Below are 24,255 nucleotides of genomic sequence, written 5' to 3'. Positions count from 1 at the left end.
ACATAGTACAACAGCTTAACAATTTAGGGATCATCTTCCATATCTAGCGCTAAAATGAACAAAAAATGGGCAAATGTCAGTGAAGCGTTTGTCATCTGAGCAGGAGGGCCCGTGTTTGATCCCCAGAACCTATGTTAAAAGGTGGCATGCATTTGTAATACTAGCACTGGGGAGGTGGAGGCAGGATGATCCCTGGAGATTTCTGGCCAGCCAACCTATAGTAATCAATAAAACAAGAGACCCCAGCTGGATAGATTCTAAGGAATGACACCTGAGGCTGTCCTCTAGCCTCACTAAATACAAGTGCACACATGTGCCTGGGCACACACACAAAGGGGGTGGGAGAGAGGAAGGGAGGGAGAGACCAATTCTTGGCACATAAGCACTTTGTCACTGTTAATTTACTAGGTAGGCCTGGCCCTGACCTTCCTTAACCATTAACTCCTTTCTACCAGCAACTGGAAACCAGCAGCAATTCATAAACAAATGGACAGCTTGTCCTTCCTGCAGTACGTAGCAATGGGAAAAGGTGGTCTCTGTCAATTAGGCTCTCAAGTTCTACCATAATCCCATAATGGGGACTCTCCAAAAGCACCTTGAGTCCTGAGTCAAACCTGCTTTGCTCTTCTGTAGAAGTGGACTCTCCCTGCCTTCTTATGCCTCCGTTTCCTTTCTCTCGGCACCTAACTGCCAGAAAGAATAGCAGATATTGCTGACTTTTCATCTCTCACACCTCTGCCATTCAAATAAGCCCACCTTTGTGCACCTTATTTGTATAAATGGCATTAGCTAGAGCCTTTTGTAACTTTCCACTATACAGTTTTTCAAGATTTATTCATGACTACACATAGGGACTTTGCTCATTCATTATAGTAACAGTTACAGAAATGACCCATAATTTATCTTGAGGAAACTGTTCACTTTTCCCAGTTCTGCAGTTGGAGATGAATGGTGTGAGGATGCGTACCTGTGAGTTCCCCTGAGGCAGATACGCACTGCTGGAAAAGCTGCACTGTCTTCCTTCCATCTCACAGGGAAGACCAGTGCCTCAGATGAGAATGTCACCATTCTTTCCTATCTTGTACCTCCTTTGGACTTGACCTGCTATTATTTTTCTAACTTTCCTGGGCCACTTGGTTTTGTAACTTAGAAACTGGGCCCAATCCCCAGGGGGCGGGGTAGGGGGAGTGTCTTTGATGTTCTGCAGTTCCACCACAATGTATTTAGTTATAGGGGCCCTGGGTGTTTCCAATTCTTGCTGGACTTCATGAGTCTTAAGAGAGACAGGGTTGGGCTGGAGAGATGGCTCAGCAGGTTACGTGCACTGACTGCTCTTCTAAAGGTCCTGAGTTCAAATCCCAGCAACCACATGGTGGCTCACAACCATCCATAATGAGATCTGATGCCCTCTTCTGGTGTCTGAAGACAGCTACAGTGTACTTATGTATAATAATAAATAAATCTTTAGAGAGGGGGGGTTATTCATTCTAAAATCATCTCAAGTCGTCACATCTTCATAGTCTATAACCTCTTCACTCTACCTTCTTTCCCCACTCCCCACCCCCGGGTTAACACTTGGAGCTTCCTGATCAAGCTCTTCAGTTCTCTTTCCTATTTTCTCCATTCTGTGTGTCTGAGGCGTTTCCTCCCACACTAGGCTACTTTGGACCCTGGTTTGCCTTGCTGAGCTGCAGCCTCACTGACTAGAGGTTTCCACTACAGTGAGTTCTACAGATTATTTCCTGTCTTGTTCACTCACTGAGGTGTTCAGTTCTGGATATCTTTATTGTATATAAAAGATCCTCCATTCTGGAATACCTTCAGTCCTGAACCATGTCCATTCATTGGGGTGTCGATTTTGAACTATGCTATTTTAATTATCTTGTGAACTGACACTCTACACTCCAGTCCTCGCTTCCTGTGTGTGGACTCTCCTGTCTGTGGGTCCCTGCTGGCTCAAACTGTCGTTCCACTGAGTTTACCCACAGCTGGGCCTCTTCCTTCTGGAAGGACCCTGGACCATCTGGGTAGGAAAGTGTTCCTGAAACTCTTGCTTCAGTTTCTCCAAGTGCCATGTGATGTGTGTGCATAGTTCACTAGCTGGAGATATATCTTTTTAATACTAATTCCTCACCATAAGGCTATCTGAACCAAACAAAATCTTTCACTTCTTAAGTGTGAGTGAGCTACATATCCTATGATTTGCTTTTTAGGAAAGCTTTTTTTTGTTTTTGTTTTTTAATTTCCACTGTGCAAAAAGCCCAGGCAAATCAAGACAAGATTTTTTTGTTCTCTCTTTGTGACTGAGGGTAGTTGTTTGTTTGTCTGTTTGCTAATCCCTTCACAGGGAACACAGCCCATGAAGACCCTGAGCTATGCAGAAGTCTTTGCCTCTTGCACATGGCTAAGCTCAATCCCAGGAGAAAACAGAACCTTCTCACTCACTCTGGCTTCACTGAGTCTCTTGAGCCTACTACAGGGTAAAACACTGTGGGCACAAGGGCTTAACAGTTTAGATAGCTCCATGTCTGTCTCCCAGCAACCTCAGGAATGTGTGAAGTCCCTGTTCTGTACTCCCCATTTGTCTGGTTATGTACAGCCTACCATCTTTCAAAGACGACTGGGGTTTCCAACACATGTGAAATGCACAAGAGGCTCCTCTTTGGAATTCTTTGGTGCATCCTCACCCTTTGACAGGGCATCCAAAGTCCACCATCGCCCAACAAGTCTGTCCCCGACCTTCTACCCTCTTCTGGACACTGTGTCCTAACTAATAGGAACCAAATAATCATTAATTACATTATTCAAATAAAATGTGACTAAAATGGATTATCATATTGTCAAGCCAAGTCACATACAAATGAACTCAAGGCGAGCAACTCTTCTAAATCAACTGGATGCCAGGGAGCAGAAGTGAGAGGAAGGAAGCCGATACCACCTGCATTCCTGCTGTTCAGTTTGACTCCCAAGAGCTGAGCAATTCCTTCAGTGGTAATTCATTTCCGGGGTCAGTAGATGGTGAGGTAATGTCAACATGAGCTTTGTAGAGCACATCAGCAAGCGTGAGGCACATGGAGTCTGCTTTAGTGCAACACAACAGTACCTGCTCATTTCGTCATTAGGGGAAAGGGATGAGTCACCTCAGATATTCTGAAACGAGCCCTAGAGACCAGAGAAAGCCCTGTCCTTTTACACCATCACATAATTGCTTTATGTACTCATCCTAGAAGGAATTTAGGCAACACACTTAGCAGATGTTGTCTGACAATTGAGTAACAGACCAGAACTATTTGCTTTTCACAGAAAACAAATGTTTAAAATGTGTGTTAATCATAAGTGAGCAGGAAGTGTGAACAGGGACGTTTGTGTGGAGACTGTGAGATACAAAGGAAGAATAAATGAGACAGTATGAACCCTATCATCTACTATATTTTTGAAATTTGATTTTAAGACAAAAAAAAAGAAAAAAAAGTCTGCCAGCTTAAAATTGTTATCAGCCTTTGTCTAGCTTATTACTTTAATCATTACCTATAGTGGAAGAAAAAGAATTATCCTAAAAGCTAAAAGGTTCCATTTTCAAGATCAAAGACAGTATAATTTAGAGGCTCTTTTGGCTTTAAATCAAAATTCTTTAATCATTTTCAATATGACTTAAATATAATTATTATAGTTCTAAAACTATTCACACCTGTGTAGTACATATTTTTAAAATCAACACATTAGAATGCCTTTGTATCTAGAATATAAATTGCATGACAGAGAGTTTTATAATATTTTGTTTGCTGGTATAAAAAATACTTAACAAAATGTAGCTATTCATGATAAACCCTGCATATGTTCAAGACAATACCAAAGCTTAGTACAACCTCAGACAAGGACCTGCATGGCCTCAAAGAATGTGAAGTTCAGCTTGGAGCCAGTCTTGACATGATCTCTGCTGTAGCCTTCACACACAGGGATTTACAGAGCAACAAAACTAATAAGCCAGGTATGGTAGTATATACCTGCAATAAGCACACTAAGAAGGCTAAGGGGCTGCTATGAGTCTGAGAGCAGCCTGGATACACAGTGACACCCTGTCTCAAAGTAAATAAATTTCAAGCCACAAAAATGTCAAAAACACAACCAAAATTTTCAACAAGCACAAACTATACTTTTATATTTCACAGACAACCCTAAAAGAGATGTTGTATATTGAAATCTTTTTAAAAAAATAAATAAATTGTGCATGGTGGCCCATGCTTCAATCCCACACTTGGGCGACAAAGGGTGGAAGTCCCCAAGCTTACTGTCTGCCAGGGCTCCACAGCAAGGTCCTGTCTCAACACAGGAAAAAAAAAAAAGTGGAAGGACTGCAGGAGTTCAAAAGCAGCCTCTGCAACACAACACAACCTAGCCTCAAATAAATAAGCAAGCAAGCAAACACAACAGACTCTCACTTAAACAGCACTGCACCAGAGACGATTTCATTTCCAGTCTCACAAAGCAGGCCAACCCTACCTTCTGACATAACTGCTCTGTAAGAATCCACCAAGAGGTGCACTCGCTCGATCTGGCTCCTACAAATGCCCGCCTGCTGCTGAGGTTTCTACTCATGAAATCACAATGCAAATCCTTCAGCCTCCTCCTTTAACAGCCACCAGGAGCCTCACACCTGCAAACTCAGCACTCAGGAAACTGCAGCAGGAGGATAGTTCAGGCTGGCTGGACTCTAACATCAGATCTCATCAAAAACCAAAACAAAGTCAACATGAACCCTCCCCTGTCCGCAGTCTGCACTGTGTCTTTTACACAGTCCCTCTGTCAGCTTCTGTTGATCTACTACCTCACTACAACTTCTAACTAGTAGTTCTTGCCTCCCTGTCATTTTTCTCTGTGCAACAATGAGGACCCAGAATGAAACCATCCTTAACTTCTTCTTTTCTTTAGCAAACGCTTTGTAAATCTGTTCAAGCTGTGGGTGACTTCTCCATGGAAATGCATACAGTTACAAAACAACTTTTTTAAAAATTATGAGTCAAGAGAGATGGCTCAGTGCTTAAGAGGCTTAAGAGCACTAGCTACTCTACCAGGGGACCCAAGCTCAGTTCCCAGCACCCACCCACCTGCCAGTTCCCAAAGATCTATGACACCAATTCCAGGGAACCCGACACCCTCTTCTGGCCATTTTAGGCAAGCGCGAGCACACACACACACACACACACAATTCATGCAGGCAAAACACTCCTACATATATACTTTGAGATGATGGCTCAGTGGGTAAGAGTGCTTGACCTGCAAGGATGACCTAAGTTCAAATCCCTATATAAAAGCCAGGCGCAGTTCCAGGTGTCTGTCACTTCAGCACTGAGGGACAGATTGTGTCCCTCAGTGAGACAGGATTGTGAGAACTTGCTGACCAGTCAACCTAGCAACATGAAGGCTTCCAGTTCTGTCAGAGACCTCATCTCAAAGCAGAAAGGCATAAAGCAGTCGTTTTCAGCCTGTGAGTGAGCCTCAACCCCTTTGCAGATTGAGCAACCTTTTCACAGGGGTCACCTAAGACCATCAGAAAACACAAATATTTACATTACAATTCATAACAGTAGCAACATACAGTTATGAAATAGCAACAGAAATAACTTTATGGTTGGGAATCACCACTACATGAGGAAATGTATTAAAGAGTGGAAGCATCAGGAAGGTTGGGAACCACAGGCAGAGAGGAAGGTATCTGACATCCCTCTGTCCTCTGTGTGCCCATGTAAAACACACACACACACACACACACACACACACACAACAACAGTGTGTATAGCATAGCAAATATGTATTTTATTTTGATTTGGATTTCATGCAGATGCACAAACTGTGAAAGAGTAAACAGAACACCGGGGACCTGGAAATGGGAAGAAAGCACGTTCACAGAATGAATACTTTCTCCCATTTTCCTCAACTCACCAGTGATACAAGGTTGTTGTGTTTGGTTTTGTTCTGTTGAGACAGAGCTTCCTGTAGCCCAGACTGGCCTGGATTTTATTATGTATTCAAGGATCTTGAATTTATTCTCTAGTCTCTACCTCCCAATTGTGGGATTATAGGCTTGCCCTAACACACTCGACATTGTATGTATTACATTTATTACATTTTTCTTTATTTATTTTGGGAGGTATGTGCACATGCCACTACACACATGTGGAGATCAAAGGGCAACTTTTCAGAGTCAGTTCTCTCCCTCACTACGCAAGTCCTGGAACTGAACTCAGCTGTTAGGTTGGCACTGCTGGTGACTTCTTGCTGCCCCGACCCCGTTGTTAAAGTTTTAATTAAAATAGATTGTGTATAACTTCAGTAAATACCCACCAATGCTGAAGATAGTTTCCAAGCCCTATTCAGCAATTCCTTTTTTTTTTTTAAGTTTTGTTTTTTAAATGGCTTCCCATGAAGCCAATAACCTTGAACTTCTGACCCTCCAGAGTCCACTTCCCAAATACTGAGATTCCAAGTTTGCATCACCATGACTGGCTCGGTAGTATTTTCTATTCTTCTAAAATTATTTAGCTGGACAAACATATGATTGCAATGATCCAAAAAGTAAATTTAGGGAAAATACTTTTCATTATGGCCCACATATAACTGAAAGATACTAAGTAACTTAACAAGTCCTATGGATTCTCATTTTAGGTAAATGTCCTTAATCACTAATAGCCTATCCTTTATTTAAACAAATTTCTTTTAGTGGGAAAAGTTTACACAAATCAGTAAGCAATGCATTCTTTCATAATTCAAATTTCAAGGTGAATGTTTCATAACAACTCCAAGAGATATAGAAAGAGAACTGCTATTCTATTTGACCATACAGTCAATGTAGTTAGTAGGGAGACCAGAGAAATTGCTTATATTTATAATCTCAGAAATTAAAGCAAGCTAAATTGAGAAAATCAGATGGAATTGTACTTTCATCATCAGACAAGTTAGTTAATCTCTTTGGGCCTCAGTCTCACCTATAAAATAGAAATAAAGGTACAACCAAGAGCACTGTGATGGTTTTGGAAGGGATAACAAGAAACGCAGAAAGTAAAATGCCGAGCATCTCAGCCCTTAGACTGAAAAGCAAGGTGTCTTTGGCAGGTGTCTCTGCTTGAACCAAAAATAGATGCATTCTGGACTCTGTAGTTTCTAGGAACTGCACTTTCATACACACAAAGCAATGCCTTCCTTCTGCTGAAAACGACGTAAGGCAGAATTCCTAACATAATAGGGCTAGCAAATGGCTTTTCCTGATTCACGGTTCTTGAAAATCTCAGCTGTAGGTATGTTGCCTAGGCTTGCACCAAAGAAGCCTAGGTCTCGGTTCGTGTTACAAACGTAATTTTCTATCTCAGTCTTCAGCACCAACAAGTGATGGGCTGCCGACGGTGAGAAAGGCAAAGGAGTTCAGGCCAAGAGTCCTACAACAGACCTTTAAGCTGCCAGCATCATAGACGAAACTTACATAGAAAGACAGAAAACAGCCCCCAGCCAAACCAATCTTCGTCTCCAAAACTTAAATCCCACCCAGCTTTTTTTCATCAAGCACCACTGACATTTATGATTAGTATTATTACCAATATAGATTTGCATTTATCTCATCCTGTGTGGCAAGCTCTGCGCTAAGCATATATGTTTTTTTCAAGATTGCATGAGAAAGAACTTCACACGAGAGCTCATCCTCAAAACCCACTCTGCTCTCAAGTCTGCAAAGCTCCCCCTGAGCCTGGGATATCCCACACCTCATCCTCTCCAGCCCTGGAAGACACATCTCTCCTAGACCGCGCGACCCCAAACCCTCCGCCCAACACTGAAACAAGCGCTGCTGGGATCCTCCAGGGCCCCTCCCCCTCCACGCACCAACTTCAACATGCCCCTAACTTGTTCCAGGAATTGTTTCCTTCCAAACTTCTGACTTACGCAAGGCGCGGGGTCCCCACACTGCCCCTCCAAATTCAACACGCGCATAGTTTCGCTCCAAAGTTCAACCTTCACCAACACAAACTGCGCCTGGGCAGAACCCGGTCGCGACCCCAGCAGAACTCTCCACCCCGCTCACCAGGCCAGACCCGGCGGCTGGGCCTGGCTGAAGCCCACAGGGGCGAGGGGAGGCTCCACCTGGCTCCGCGAGCGGCTCCGGCTCCGGCCTGGGCCCCGAGGCAGCCGCGCCCCCGTCCCGGCGCGGGCGGCAGCGCTCCGGCTGTCCACGACGGGCGCCCTCGCCCATCAGCTCCGCGGCGGCCTGGCCGTCGTCGCGCGCCCGACGGCGGGCCCAGCCCGAGCCGCGGGGACGGCAGCGACGGCAGCCCGGGCCCGCCGCGCGCGAGGCGCAGCCTCGGCATCGCGAGTGGCTGCACGGCAGGGCCGCCACTTCCCCCGGGGTCTCCAGGCACCCGGTGCAGCCCGACTCCTCCGGCCGTGGCGCTGACCGCAACACTAACAACGCGGGGCTGGAGGCCGGGCCCGGAGCCCCGGCTTTCGCTGCCGCCATCTCGTCACAGCGGCCCCTCCGGCCCCGCCGACTCAGAGCTGCCGCGGCCGCAGCGGAAGAAGCCCGAGTGCTCGGACCTGCCGCCGCCATCTTGTTTCCCGTTTGAAGGGAAAGTCGGTTGCGGTGGGAGAGGAGTAGAGGGCGGGGCAGTGCGCGGCGGACAGCTATCTGCATATTCATGAGGGGGCGGGAACCTAGTCCGCCTGGGGATATTTCCCCTAGAGCCTTTCCGCTTAGCAGGAGGAGACTGCTTATTAATATTTAATGATTATTCTTTATATATCTGGTCTTCAGCCCGCCCTCCAGTTTTTGCAGTTTCTAGCACTGAATCTTGAGAGACTGAAAGAATTTATTTGGAAATTTTGAGCGACCCTGAGCTTCATAAAGTGAACTATAAATATGAGCTATCCAGAAACTTGTCGATGTGCTTCATTTGGTAAGGGCTTTCTCCTCAGGACCATAGCAGCTTGTTGTGATTAACATGAGGCCGATCATGACCAAAAGTCTTGAGTGATTGTTGAGATAACAACCTGACCAGCCATCATTTCAGCCTCTCTCTCACCACATCCCTTTATGAAGTCCCCTCCCTTGACTGGGGCAAAAAAAGCATACTTTATTTCTCTCCTCGGATGACTTCTGTGTTTGATACTTAAATGTAGATACTCTTGTGTAAGCTTGTGCCTTTTCTTTTCTCCGTCTATATGACTCCCTGGTCTCCTCTTTTCGTCCCCATGAAAGCCCACACTAATATCTGCAGTTCAGAGTTAATGAATTTATCATTATGGATATCTGCATGCTCCGTGCACAAACCTAATGCCTCCCTCCTTTCAAAACAGCCCTTATCTCCCACATTCTATTCACAGAACCGTCTCAAGAGTCCTCACGCTCCCAGCCCAGGCATCTTTAACTTATAGTCTTGTCATTTTTCTGGCCAAAATGGCTCTATTTCCAGCCTGTTCCCACCCACTTCTTCATTCCATAAGCCCACTGCATGATTTCTTTCTCGTCATCTCTCACCTAACTGGCAGCAGTGACTTCTGCAAACTGACCTGCCATCTCACAACCCCTCTTCCTATAAGCTTTGTCCCATGGTTCTTAGAGTTCATTCCTACCGGCCAGCTCTGACCACATCATTCCTGTTTAAGCCAGGGAGAGGTGTTGAGACTTTGTTGTGATTTCCCTTTCTGGATACAGAGGATTTAGGAAAAAGAATGGCTCCCCCTAATGGAAAGATGACTCTACTACAACAAGTCTCAGGCTGTTGCCTTTTTTTTTTTTTTTTTTTACCTTAAGGTGCATTTGGACCAAGATGTTATCTTTATGGAAAAGCAGGCTTTGTAAAGACATTATTTTTAAGCAACTTTATGTAAGCATCTAGAAGCTCCAGGTTGCCACGAGAGTGTCCACAGTTGGTGGTAACCGATCCAAAGCAGAGTGATTAATCCAAGTTGGGGGGTGGGCGGGCGGGACTGGAGCCTTAGGATGAGAACCTGGAAGTAAAGGACAGACAGCAACTGACAAAGGGTCAGTGAGTAACTAAACATCATGTCCAGAGAGTCAGAGGCCCAGTCTAAGGCCCAGACAGCCAGAATACTGCCAGACACAGAAGTGAGTTCTTGGATGGGCTGTCCTTTATCCGGGCACTTCCTCACTTCCTACCCAGAGACATTTTACCTGGTTCTGACAAGGAAGACTTGTGATACAGAGAGTATGCTAGCTAGTTTTCTGTCAACCTGACACAAGCTAGACTCATCTGGTAGGAGGGAGCCTCGGTTGAGACAGTGCCTCTATAAGATCAGGCTCTAGGCAAACCTGTAGAGCATTTTCTCAAGCAGTGAGTACAGGGGGAGAGCCTGGCCCATTGTAAGTGGTTTGACCCTGACCTGGTGGTCCTATAAGACAGCAGGCTGAGCAAGCTATGACGAGCAAGCCAGCAAGCAGCACTCTTCATGGCTCTGCATCAGCTTCTGCTTCTGGGTTCCTGACTTACTCCCTCAGTGGAATGCAAGGTATGTAAGCCAAATAAACCCTTTCCTCTCAGAATTGCTTTTGGTCATGGTGTTTCATCACAGCATGGTGAAACTTAGACAGGAAGCAGCCACCATTAGAAACAGTTGCTTCTTGTGAGCTGCTCACACAATAGGACTTCAGTCTGAAGGGCCTGTTCACTGCTAGCCTAGAACAGTGTAGCTTGCTTTCTTGGACACAAAGAGAAACAGAAAACTTTCTTTTCCACAGAGAAAAGTAAGCGACCTGAGTATCACTTGCCCAGATGCCAGCTCTGGTCTTGTTCCTGGGCCTTTTCATTGGCTCCCTTCCTTCTTCCTGCCCTCGGTCTCCTCGGCTTTAAAATAAATGTCCTGGAATACAGCAGGCTCTCAGCCTGGGGTTGCACCACGCAAGTGTGTGCACGTGGGCAGATGACAGCCACGGTGCTGCCTCAGACTGATGCCAAAAGCTGAGATAAAGGATACCAGGATCTATGTTGTGCTCATTTTTAATGCTATAAGAATCTAACACTAGATTGTCAGGGAGACTGTTACAGTGGACACGTTCAACAGTCTCTTCTATCCCTCGAATTCAGAAGACCGAGTTCCCAGTTTCCAGTTTTTTCTTTCCTCTATGCTGTTGCCAAGGTAATATTTCTAACACAGTAATGGTGACGAGGTGCAGGGGGTGGGGAGAGACAGAGCTGTGGAGAGTTATTCATGAGGAGAACAGGAACAAAAAGATGGTTCTGAAGTTTCAATTGACTGTGATCCTGGTTGACAAAGCCAGCAAAACAGAGCACCCAGGAAGGAGCACCAGCCTGAGAGGAGAGAAGGACTGAAGCCTGGCAGACATTTTGTTACATCGCATTTGCCACCATCATCTAAACCTCCTCTCTGCTAAGAAACCCCTCATTCTGTGCATCTCTGACGAGAGGAGGGAAGCTGGCATAGGAAAGCATCTAACTGCTCCCTGCCTGGAGAAGCCAGGACTGGTCATAGGTCTTGGGCTCTACTCGCTTCCCATTTCTCTCAGAACTCTGCATCTTCGGTGAGTGGCAGATTTAGAGACAGATTTAGAACTGTTCATAGCAACAAAAACAGCGGGTATCCAACAGCAAGGGATGTTGGGTGGGAACTGGGGGAGGTGTGGTGTCCTTCCCCTGGTGATAGTAGCCACTGGATTGTTCCTGTGGTACCAGCTGCCCTTTCCAGCTGACCCAGTTTTTCCTTAAACCATTCTCAGTTCCTGTCAACTGTGCTGCAGTTCTTGTTGTTTTGAGGCATCATCCGAGACTGGTTGTTAAGGATGCTTCACAGATTATGAAATGATACAACAAGGTTAGACCAATGGTCTAGAACAGAAAAAAGCCCAAATAGTGTAACTACCGTGCGGGACTGGAGATTTTCTAAAGAGACAATTGTGCCCCTCCCTTTAGATATTGAACTATTGGAATAATAGATTCCACGGGACTGGAATTTCCCTGGAAATCCTATACTGGGAGAAGGAAAAGACTAGGAATGGTGCCAGGCAGAGGAGAAACTTGTCTCTCAGAAAGAAACTTCACACGATACTGACAGCTTGTCAGACCACCTTGAAGGAAATACTACAGCCCAGGCAATGAGAAAGGACAGGACCACACTTAGACCAGGGCTGTTTTAGAGCTAAGCTTCATGTCCAGACCCAGAAGATGGACTTGGCCAGAGGAGGAGGATGTGGTCCATCTGACCTCTGTGTTCCTCTTCCCCACCGGGGCCACACTGAGTGACTCTTTCTGCTCATCATCCTTACTCTACATCTTTCGTCATCTGTCGGGGGACCAGTGGCTGAGCCCCTGGGGTGCAGTGCAGGATCCAGGGCCAAGGCCTGCTCCCAGCAGGAGAGTGACATGGTAGGCCATGCTCTTTGTTCTCATCCTCCAGTGGCTATACCAACGACCAGGAAAAAGTGGGACCCATAGAGCCACTTTAACACAGGATGGTAACTAGAACAAGAATGGAGTCCCGTGCTTCAGTCACCACCCCTGTCATCCAGGCTGAGGACTGCATGGCCACCATAGTGCCTCAACTGGAACAGCTCCAAATTGTCCTAAACTAATCTTAAAACTCTGCATCCACTCCAGCAAGCCTCTCTCTGCTCTTCCTTCAGACTGACGACCCCAGTTTTGCTCTGCTGGGCTGATGGACGGTGACGTAAGGTAAGACCATTCAGACTGAGTCTAGGTGGGAACAAGGCTGTGTCTCTTTGCAGAGCCAGGAAGTCCTTCACACCAGCCCACAAAGACGTCACACCATCTAGCACAAGAAAAAAAAAATCCCACCCCTTAGACCTCCTTAAGACTGCTCCACTCTTCTCTTTGGGCTGCTAATTTGTCTCCTTTTTTGTTTCTTTCCTTTGGTTTCAGAAAAGGTTCTCAAGAAGCCAATCATTGTACCCATCACTGCGATGCTGTCATCTGCTTGACCCTTCCAGACTCTGTATGAATCTCCTTGACACTCTGTTTCTGCCTCTTCAAGCTTACAATCTAGTAGGCAAAATTATGCACCCATAATTATAACAAAAGAATTGTGGCAAAGCTAGAAGCAGTCTAATGAGGGCGCGCGCGCGCGCGCGCGCACACACACACACACACACACACACACACACACACACACACGGTCTCCTGGAAGCAGAGAGCATAGGCAGAGTCCTAGGGAAGTCTCACAGACGTCCCCTTTGAATTGTGCTCTGAAAGTGAGTTCACCCAATAGACAGGAAGGAAGGAAAGAGCTGAGGCTCCAAGGCAGCAAAGCTCAGCTTTGTGTATGTATGTGTCTGTCTGTCTGTGTGTGTGTGTCTGTCTGTCTGTGTGTGTGTGTCTGTCTGTCTGTGTCTGTGTGTGTCTGTGTGTCTGTGTGTGTGTCTGTGTGGCAGAGATGGAGGGTTAAGGGATGGTGTTCAGACTAAGCAATTCAATGTGGGAAGAAAGAACACAGGGCTGGAGATAAGCCTAGAAAATCGGGGGGGGGAGATGAACTAGGTCCCCCAAGCCTGAGGAACTGAGCTTTAACCCTCAAGCCCCAGGTGGTAGAAGACAGACTCCAAGTTATCTAATCCTCATAGGCAAGGCTGGCATTCACAGGGGTCACCCCCCTCCCTCTCTTCCTTTCTCCCTCTCTACCTCTCCCTACCCCAAAAAATGTAAAACTAAAAGGTTGTCTTAATGGAGCTGGAGAGATGGCTCAGTGGTTAAAAGCATTCCAGAAGACATGGGTTCAATTCCCAGCACCGACATGAGCAGCTTACCTGCAATGCCTGCAATTCCAGTTTCTGACAGCAAGGCCCTCTCTGGCCTCCGAAGGCACCAGGCACACTTGAAGTACACAGATAAACATGCAGACAGCACACACATAACCATAAACAGTTTAAAATCAATTAAAAAGAAAAAGTGGTTAAAAAATAAAACTAGAATTTGCAGAGCAAATACCACATGGCAGGCCCCACATTAAGCAATAACGTCTTATTTATCTCATTCCAGCCCGTCAGCCCTGCACAATGGGCATGTTCATCTCTGTTTATTTCTAGAGGAAAGCAATCAAGATCTTTGGGAGCAATCAAAAGATTTGGACTAAAGGAGCTTTGCACATGAATTTTATAGGAATAATTCTCAAACCTGTAGTTATGAATATGGGGTAAAAACAGGATCTTCTCCCCACCCATATGGAGCTGAGAGGTCACCACAGTAAGCCCTCACTCAGCACTGATACAGACTGAGAACTCAGCCACAAGAAGGAAGGCTGGGGACTGATGACACGGGGCAGCTTCAGGTACAAGGTTTGATGCATCCTAGATGTTATGAAATCAATTTCATGGAATAACATTCAATAGTTAATACCGTTACCATTCAGTGAGTCTCAAAATACAACACATTAAAAAAATCTATTAAGAAACAAGCACAATGAAACTACAAAGCTTCTGCAAGGCTAAAGACACCATCAATAAGACAAAAAAAACCACCAACAGATTGGGAAAGGATCTTCACCTATCCTAAATCAGATAAGGGACTAATATCCAATATATATAAAGAACTCAAGAAGGTGGACTCCAGAAAGTCAAATAACCCCATTAAAAAATGGGGCTCAGAACTGAACAAAGAATTCTCACCTGAGGAATACTGAATGGCAGAGAAACACCTGAAAAAATGTTCAACATCCTTAATCATCAGGGAAATGCAAATCAAAACAACCCTGAGATTCCACCTCACACCAGTCAGAATGGCTAAGATCAAAAATTCAGGTGACAGCAGATGCTGGCGAGGATGTGGAGAAAGAGGAACACTCCTCCATTGTTGGTGGGATTGCAAGCTTGTACAACCACTCTGGAAATCAGTCTTGCGGTTCCTCAGAAAATTGGACATAGTACTACCGGAGGATCCAGCAATACCTCTCCTGGGCATATATCCAGAAGATGTCCCAACCGGTAAAAAGGACACATGCTCCACTATGTTCATAGCAGCCCTATTTATAATAGCCAGAAGCTGGAAAGAACCCAGATGTCCCTCAACAGAGGAATGGATACAGAAATTATGGTACATTTACACAATGGAGTACTACTCAGCTATTAAAAAGAATGAATTTATGAAATTCCTAGCCAAATGGATGGACCTGGAGGGCATCATCTTGAGTGAAATAACACAATCACAAAAGAACTCACACAATATGTATTCACTGATAAGTGGATATTAGCCCAAAACTTAGGATACCCAAGATATAAGATACAATTTGCTAAACGCATGAAACTCAAGAAGAATGAAGACCAAAGTGTGGACACTGTGCACCTTCTTAGAATTGGGAACAAAACACCCAGGGAAGGAGTTACAGAGACAAAGTTCGTAGCTGTGATGAAAGGATGGACCATTTAGAGACTGCCGTATCCAGGGATCCATCCCATAATCAGCTTCTAAACGCTGACACCATTGCATACACTAGCAAGATTTTGCTGAAAGGACCCAAATATAGCTGTCTCTTGTGAGACGATGCCGGGGCCTAGCGAACACAGGAGTGGATGTTCACAGTCAGCTATTGGATGTATCACAGGGCTCCCAATGGAGAAGCTAGAGAAAGTACCCAAGGAGCTAAAGGGATCTGCAACCCTATTGTTGGAACAACATGATGTACTAACCAGAACCCTGGAGCTCTTGTCTCTAGCTGCATATGTATCGAAAGATGGCCTAGTCGGCCATCAATGGAAAGAGAGGCCCATTGGACTTGCAAACTTTATATGCCCCAATATAGGGGAATGCCAGGGCCAAAAGAATGGGAATGGGTGGGTAGGGAAGTGGGGGGCGCTATGGGGGACTTTTGGGATAGCATTGGAAATGTAACTGAGGAAAATATGTAATAAAAATATTAAAAATCAAAAAAAAAAAAAAGAAACAAGCACAAGAGGAACACTCCTCCATTGCAAGCTGGTACAACCACTCTGGAAATCAGTCTGGCGGCTCCTCAGAAAACTGGAAATAGTACTAACTGAGGACCCAGCTATTCCACTCCTGGGCATATATCCAGAAGATGCTCCAACACATAACAAGGACACATGTTCCACTATATTCATAGCAGCCTTATTTATAGTAGCCAGAAGCTGGAAACTCCCAGATGTCCCTCAACAAAGGAATGGATACAGAAAATGTGATACATTTACATAATGGAGTACTACTCAGCTATTAAAAACAATGACTTCATGAAATTCACAGGCAAATGGATGGAACTAGAAAATACCATCCTGAGTGAGGTAAAATCATCCCAGTCACAAAAGAACACACACAGTATGCACTCACTGATAAGTGGATATTAGGCAAAAAGCTTAGAATACCCACAATACAATTCACAGACCACATGAAGCTCAAAAAGAAGGAAGAGCAAAGTGTGGGTGCTTCAATCCTACTTAGAAGGGGAAGCAAAATACTCACAGGAGGTAGAGGGCGAGAGGGACTTGAGAGAAAGAGAGGAGGGGGAGGGGGAGAAGGGGGCAGGATTAGTTATGGGAGAAGACAGGGGAGAATTACAGAGGACCAGGAAATTGAAGAGAGGTGTTCAATGGGGCATGGGAAACTGGGGTAGCCACCAGAAAGTCCCAGAAGCCAGAAAAGCAAGAGACTCCCAGGACCCAGTGGGGGTGACATTAGCTGAAATACCCAACAAAGGGGAGAGAGAACCTGTTGAAACCATATCCAGAGGTTAGGCACAGCCCCCAATTGAGAGATGGGGTCACCCACCCATCTCTAAAATTTTAGCCCAGAATTGTTCCTGTCTAAAGGAAATACAGGGACAAAGAGTAGAGCAGATATTGAAGGAAATGCCATCCAGAGACTGCCCTTCTTGGAGATCCATCCCATATGCAGCCACCAAAATCCATACACTATTGCTGATGCCAAGAAGTGCTTGCTGACAGGAGCATGATATAGCTGAGCCTGAGAGGCTCTGCCAGAGCCTGACTAATAGGGATGCGGATGCTTGCAGCCAACCATCAGACTGAGCACAGGGTCCCCAATGGAGGAGTTAGGGAAGAACTGTAGGAGCTGAAGGGGATTGCAAGCCTATAGGAAGAACAACAATATCAACCAACCAGACTCCCCCTCCCCAGCCCCCATAGCTCCCAGGGACTAAACCATCAACCAAAGAGTACACATGGAGGGACCCATGGCTCCAGCTGCTTATGTAGCAAAGGATGGCCTCATCTAGCATCAGTGGGAAAGGGGAGGCCCTTTGTCCTGTGAAGGCTTGATGCCTTAGTGTAGGGGAATGCTAGGGCAGTGAGGATGGAGTGGGTGGGTGGGTAGGGGAACACCTGCATAGAAGCAGGGGGAGGGGATGGGGGGTTGCAGAGGGGAAACAGGGAAAGAGGTAAGATATGAAATGTAAATAAATAAAATATCCAATTAAAAATACATTAAAATAAAATAAACAAGAATGCTGGTAGTGAGCAGTTATCTCTGGCCGGGCATGGTGGCACAAGCCTTTAGACCCAGCATTAGGGAGGCAGAGGCAGTTGGATCTTTGAGTTTGAGTCCAGCCTGCTCTGCAGTTTAAGTTCTAGGATAGCCAAGGCTGTTACATAGAGAAGTCCTGTCAGGAAGAAAGGAAGAAAGAAAGAAAGAAAGAAAGAAAGAAAGAAAGAAAGAAAGAAAGAAAGAAAGAAAGAAAGAAAGGAAGAAAGGAAGGAGAGAGAGAGAAAGAGAGAAAGGAAGAAAGATTTCCTATGTATATACTATAAATCCACTTGATTATACATGCAGCGGGGCCCACTCTCTCTACCTCCTTCACAGTCCGCCACCCCCACAGTCTTTCTCCCTGACTCTGAGACTTCTCTACTCTTCTGTCCCCAGACCCTGACTAGAAATTCTAAGTAATCACTTTCACTTTCCTCCCCTCCCCTCTCCCAACCCTCATTTTAAGATAAAGTCTCACACTGTAGCCCAGACTGGCCTGGAATTTGCACCAGTCCTCCTATCTCCAGCCTCAGACTGCTGGGACTATATACCACACCAAGCTTGATTTATTACAGAATTTCTTTAATGAGTGAAAAAGTTTATATTATATATAGTTACTGTTTATAAAGGGGGCAGAGGTGGCTTTAAATGTATGTCGTGTTTATGATAGAAAATATAAGAGAAAAATCAGCAAATAGCTCTACCCAACCCCATTTCACAGTAAGACATTTAGAGACAGATTTCTCTCTTTCGAGGGCTTGGCATATTATAGTTCAGATCTGCTTTATTCTCACAGAGCCTGACTCCTAGCAACCTCAACAAAGAAATCTTACTAGCTTCGCTTTGCCTAGACCAAGTCCCCAAAAGGAAGTGGCCATAGTCCTATTCGAGGACAAGTGTGAGACACAGTGAAGCCATATTTTGTCATAAATGAACGGGTAAGAGAATAAAAGTGAGCAGAATGAAGAATTTGCCTCAGAAGAAAATGTCTCTAGTTTGGGAAGAAACTGATGCTTGATGGGTCAGGTAAAGGCCGAGAGCAGAGAGACAAGTGATAAAATTACTTTGTCTATTCTAGAATGGTCATTGGGTGATGGCTCTTTGTTCACAATCTGTTTGCTGGTCTCAGCTCTACTCTCCCATCCCTGGGAACAGCCAGCTAGTTTTCCCGGCCTCCCAGACTGTGATGTCACCAAGTGACCACCAGGGGGCAAACAGAGCCTGCACTGCCTCTTCCAAACAGATCCTGGGAAGCCAAAGTCACTCAGAGCTCTGCTGGCGTTTGAAATCGTCAGAGGTTTCTAACCAAACCCCTTTGTTAAAAAGAAGAAAGCTAAGGTTTAAGGAGGGGAAGGACTTGGTCAAAGCTCTTTAGTGAATCATGTGACCTGGAAACCAATGCTTCTGACAACTCCAGCTCTACCCATGTTCTTTCTGTCTCACTACACTTCTGTTGACACAGGGTCTCACCACACAGCCCTTGCCAGCTTGGAACTCACTATGTAGGCCAACTGGTGTCTAACTCACAGTGCCATCATTCCTAGCTAACACTTCTTTCATGTTTTCTACATAACATGACTGATTTCCAGATTAAGTTATAAGAGCAGGAGGCTGGGGAGCGTGTTTTGACCAACAGTGTCTCCAGCACTTACCCTGCTGTCTTGTAGACCGCCTGTGCTGTATGCAATTTGAAGGATTTCACCAAGCATGAAACTGAGGTGTGGCAGGTCCAGCTACCCTTTCTGGATGCCCAGAGATGAAAACGCACCATCCGCATCCTCCCTCATGGGCTCAGTGTCAATGAAGACAGACGTGAACCTGGAACTAATCAGGGAGACCGCTTAACAGTGGTGCAGATAAAACCATGTGGAGGTGCAAAGAAGGAAGCCACTACTAGGTGGGCACAGAACTGGATCCAAAGGAAGGATCTGAAGTCAACCAAGAAAAAGGGAATTCCAAATGGAAGGGACAGGAGAGGAAGCCAGCACTTAGAGGCACAAAACTCCCTGCACGGGATGGAAAAGACGGATTCTGAGGAGCTGCCACATGTGTATCAGATTAGGGTGGAGAAGTAGAGAAGATTGGGGTCAGCTGGTGACACGGCCATGTAATCTCAGGATTCAGGAGGTAGAGGAAGGAGGACTGCAAATTCAAGGACAGCCTAGGCACAGAGCAAAGTCAATGCCAATGAGATCCTGAAGGAAGGAAGGAAGAGGAGGAGAGGATGGGGGAAGACAGGATGAAAGGAAAAGGAAGGGAAGAGGGGAAAGAGGGAAGGAGAAAGGGGGAGAAAGGAGGGAGGGAGCAGGGGTGGGTGGGAAGGGAGGAAGGAGGAAGGAAGGGGGAGGAAAGGAGGGGAGAGAGGGAGGGGAGCAGGGGAGAGAGGGAGGGGAGCAGGGGTGGGTGGGAGGTGAGGAGGGTTGGAAGCAGAGGAGAGAGGGGGAGGAGGGAAGGAGAACTCTTCCATCAGCTATAGAGTTGCTGCTGTTCACACATTCACTCAAGGAGCTACTGGACATGTTAGCAGAAGCAGGGGTGAGGGTGGGGCTGGAGAGATGGCTCAGTGTTTAAGGGCACTTGTTGCTCTTCCAGAAGACCGGGGTTCGATTTCTGGCACCTACATCAGGCAGCTTACAGCCACTTTAACTCTAGCTTCGGAGATCTAATCCCCTCTTCTGGTCTCTGAGGTCACTGCACACACATACAATTATGTTGGCACACCACAGACATACACAGAAGTAAAACTAAAACCGAAACTAGCTGGAAAGGCCGGCATGCGCCTTCAATGGGAGCATTCAGGAGGCCGAACCAGGCAGCTCCCTGTGGGTTAGAGGTCAGCCTGGTCTACCTAGCCAGCCTCGGGACAACCAAGGCTACATGAAGACTCTGTCTCAAATAAAAGAAGCAGTGGCAGAGGTACTGGTGGCAGTATTATACAATCAGATGTCTAGAATTTGGAGCCTTGAGTCTAAGCTTCCGGGTCCCTGTGAGTCAGACGCTGCCGGTGCGCATGCGTGCTAGCCTCCACAATTTCTCCTGTAACTCACTTTTCTCAGGACAGCACCTTCTCCTGCATAAGGACTATTTGAAGATTCCTGAACTCACTGGGCTGTTCTCTAAGCACGGATTGGTAAGTAGCAACCCCACTGAGTTCAAGCAACACAGTTCAAGAAGGGCCTGGACTGCCTGCACGCAGGGAATACTTATTTTTTATGACCGGAAGCAGTGGTGTGTGCAGGTGAGCAGACCAAGCCAATATTCTACACTAAAACTACAAAAAAGGTCGTCCTGGGGATGAGGTGAAGTGAGCCCACCCACCAAGCCAAGGGAAGCCTGGCTGTTACAAAGTCTGGGAGAAGATATGAGAAAGGCAGCTGGATGAATGCTTTATCTTTTTTTTTTTAATCCACTCTTTAAGACTTTCATATGTGTATACAATTCATTTTGATGCTATCAAACCCCCCACTTTTCCTCCAACTTTTCCCAGACTCCCTTAGCCCCACCTCCACCCCAACTTCATGTCTTCCTTCGTTAGCCTAACACAGCGGTTCTTAACCTGTAACAGATATCCTACATATCAGATATTTACATTATGATTCATAACAGTAACAAAATTACAGTGATGACATAGCAACAAAATTATTTTATAGTTGAGGGTCACTACAACATGAAGACCTGCGTAAAGGGTCACCGGCACCAGGCAGGTTGAGAACCTGGCTTACTAAGTCTAGTCAGTGCGTGCACACAGAAGAACATGGAAGAATGTGGAGCCATTGATGAGAGCATTGATGAAAGGGGCCTAGGATCCATCCTTTGTTTTATTAAGAAAACAATAAAACCCCAAGGTTATGCCGTCCACCATCTCATCCAACTCCCATCCACACACACCCCTCAGGTCCAGCTCATCCTGGAGTGTTCAAGATCATGGAAGTATTGGTGTATGTGTTTTCTTACTTTATTGGGTTCTTCTATCTCCACCTCCTTTCTAACCCTTATTCCACCCTAATCCTGCCCAACCCCCCAACACTAGATAGGAGAAAAGAAGGTTAGAGGGGGCTGGCGAGATGGCTCAGTGGTTAAGAGCACCGACTGCTCTTCCGAAGGTCCAGAGTTCAAATCCCAGCAACCACATGGCGGCTCACAACCATCCATAACGAAATCTGATGCCCTCTTCTGGAGTGTCTGAAGACAGCTACAGTGTACTTACATAAAATAAATAAAATTAACAAAAAAAAAAAGAAAGAAAGGTTAGAGGGGAAAATGGGTGTAGCCCTCTATAGGTGACACTCTGCTGATTTGAGTCATCAGATTCCTCGGGGCAAGTCCAGTCTTCGTTATCAGGATGTCCAGCAACAGCAAACACACACAGACCATCTCAGGACTCCACCCTCCCCCCAGAGCACAAGACAATCTAAGTTAACAGCTGTGGACAAACTGGAGCAGCCCCATATCCCACACCTGGGGTTAGAACAAAGACATTCACATAACTGGTTTTTTAAAAGAAACCACAATTCCCACTACATGATAGAGACAGATCATATGTAAGGCTTAGGTCAACTGCTACTATGATTTTGTTAAATGGACTTAGCATCAAACTGCCCTTTAAAATCCTAGCTCTCTATCTATAGACTAGCAAGACTCACAGACCGCATCAGAGAAGTTTCTTTTGTGTGGTGGATGGTGCTGAACACAGAAACTCACAACTGGTTACAATGCAGATAAGTAGCTGTGGAGTGTTCAGCTATAAACGGGACATCTGTATCCTTCCCTCTCCCCAATGCTCAGGGGCCATCACGGAATGGGGGTGGGGTGGAAAGATTGCAGGAGCCGGAGGTCAGGGAGGACCAGAGTGAAACAGTGTCTTCTGAACACAAGACCAGGGCACTCATGAACTCAGCTGCTGTGGCTGCCGCACAACGTCCACACAGCCAAGAGACGGAGTGGGACACAAGACCAGGGCACTCATGAACTCAGTCGCTGTGGCTGCCCGCACAACATCCGCACAGCCAAGAGTCAGGGTGGGAAAGGGTTGGTGAGCCCCACGGAGGAGCTGAGAGCCCTTGATGGCATCTGGAGGGGGAAGGCAGTTTTTTAAAGGATGTAGCTTCCAGTAGGGGGACCGTGCTGCAGTGGATGTCCTATACTCAAATGAGGGACAGCGAAAGTTAGAGTAGATGAGTTATTTAATTAAGAAAGAGAACATAAGGCTGGGATGGGATGGGAGATGGGGAGTTATCTGGGAGGAGTTAACACCAAACAGTGAGTTCTAGATTCAGTGAGAAACCCTGTCTCAATACACACAGTGGAAATGGTGGAGGACACCAGACATCAACATCCAGCTTCCACATTCACACACACACACAGACACACACACTCATGTTATTGCCCACCCCCAAACACACACACACTCACCCCACACACACTCACTTGCCCACACAGGTGAACACACATACACAATAGAGGCACACACATACATTCTCTCACACACACATACACTCATGTACACACAGCCACACACACATATATACTCACATGCCCACACAGGTACATGTATACACATATGCACATACACACATACACACATGCACACACAGAGGCACACATACACAGAGGCACACACACTCATGCACACACACACAGGCAGACACATGCAGTCACGCACACACAGGCACACACACACACACACACACACACACAAGTGACTCAGAGAGTGCAGGATGTAGCTCGAGTGATAGTCTTTTTTTCAGCATGTCTGAAGCCAGGGGTTCAATCCCCAGCACTGTATTCCAGGTTGGTGGCCCATAATCCCAGCATTCTGGAGGTGGAGAAGGAGGAACAGAAGCTCAAAAGCATCCTTTACTACCTAGCAAGTTTGGGGGCAGCTAAAGATACATAAAGGCCTGTCTCAAAAAAAGAAAGTAAGCAGAAAATCAAAGAAGGCAGACCCTGGTGAGTAGGTTGGCCCTGGAAGATCACTGAAGACGTGACACCTGACACGCTCTGGGGAAAGCCTGAAGGGAATCATCTCAATCAGGAAAATGACAAGGCAAAGACAGAGGCTGGGAATGTGATGTGTCATGGGGACAGAAAAAGGCTAGGTGCTGGAGCACAAAGGAAAAAGGAAGTCCAAGGATAGGCAGGGCAGCTCAGAGAGGCCTTTCAAAAGTCGCCAAGAGGCTGGACTGGATTCTAGATACGCTGGGAACCCCTAACTAAGGCGAACATGAAGACTTTTTGAGTTACCCCTCTAGATGATGACTCTCAGGACTCCCACAATCAGACGGACACAGTGCAGGCTACCGTCTGACTCAAGTTACATGGCAGCACACAGCACTGCCCTCTGGTCCCCTACCTACTTCTTCAAGTAACCACCGACAGGAGCCTGTGAACTTCCTGCTTTCCAATGTCTGAGTGTGGAGGAGGCCAGAGCCAAAGGTCCATTCCCCATGCCGCTTGTTTAATAAGACCACAGGATTAGCATGATTGCCAACAGCACAGGAGGCCTCCGGGGTAGCAGAGCTTAGAACCCAGATGAAGAGTAACTTCATTCCATAAAATCTACTATAAATATCGTTCCTACTCAGCTTCCCTCATGAGGGCTCTTTTTGTTGTGTTATGTTTTATGGTTAATATAGCCCAGGCTGGCTTTGAGCTCTCAATGTAGCCCAGGATAAACCTGAATGTCTGACCCTTCTTCTTTCAGTGATGTCATTTCATACATGTGTCACAACACATGGCTTATGCTACACTGGCGAGCAAACCCAGAGCTCTGTGCATACTAGGCAAGCACTGGACATCT

At 46.1% G+C, this 24,255-nt stretch overlaps 1 protein-coding gene across 1 annotated transcript in view; it reads right to left on the bottom strand.

The window, feature by feature from the left end:
* Rnf169 (ring finger protein 169) overlaps positions 1 to 8,595 on the bottom strand; it is a 59,585-nt gene extending 50,990 nt beyond the window's left edge. The window contains 2 exon segments of the mRNA XM_085841496.1: positions 8,069 to 8,083; positions 8,086 to 8,595. Coding sequence (XP_085697622.1) covers positions 8,069 to 8,083; positions 8,086 to 8,590 — 520 coding nt within the window. The 5' untranslated portion in view covers positions 8,591 to 8,595.
* Positions 8,596 to 24,255: the final 15,660 nt, after the last annotated feature.

This window comes from Mus caroli, unplaced genomic scaffold (genome assembly GCF_978045245.1).
Source record: "Mus caroli unplaced genomic scaffold, Mus_caroli_1 scaffold_8, whole genome shotgun sequence".
Lineage (NCBI taxonomy): Eukaryota > Metazoa > Chordata > Mammalia > Rodentia > Muridae > Mus > Mus caroli.
Note: the sequence above shows the minus strand (reverse complement) of the source record. Positions and strands in the feature narration are given on the sequence as shown.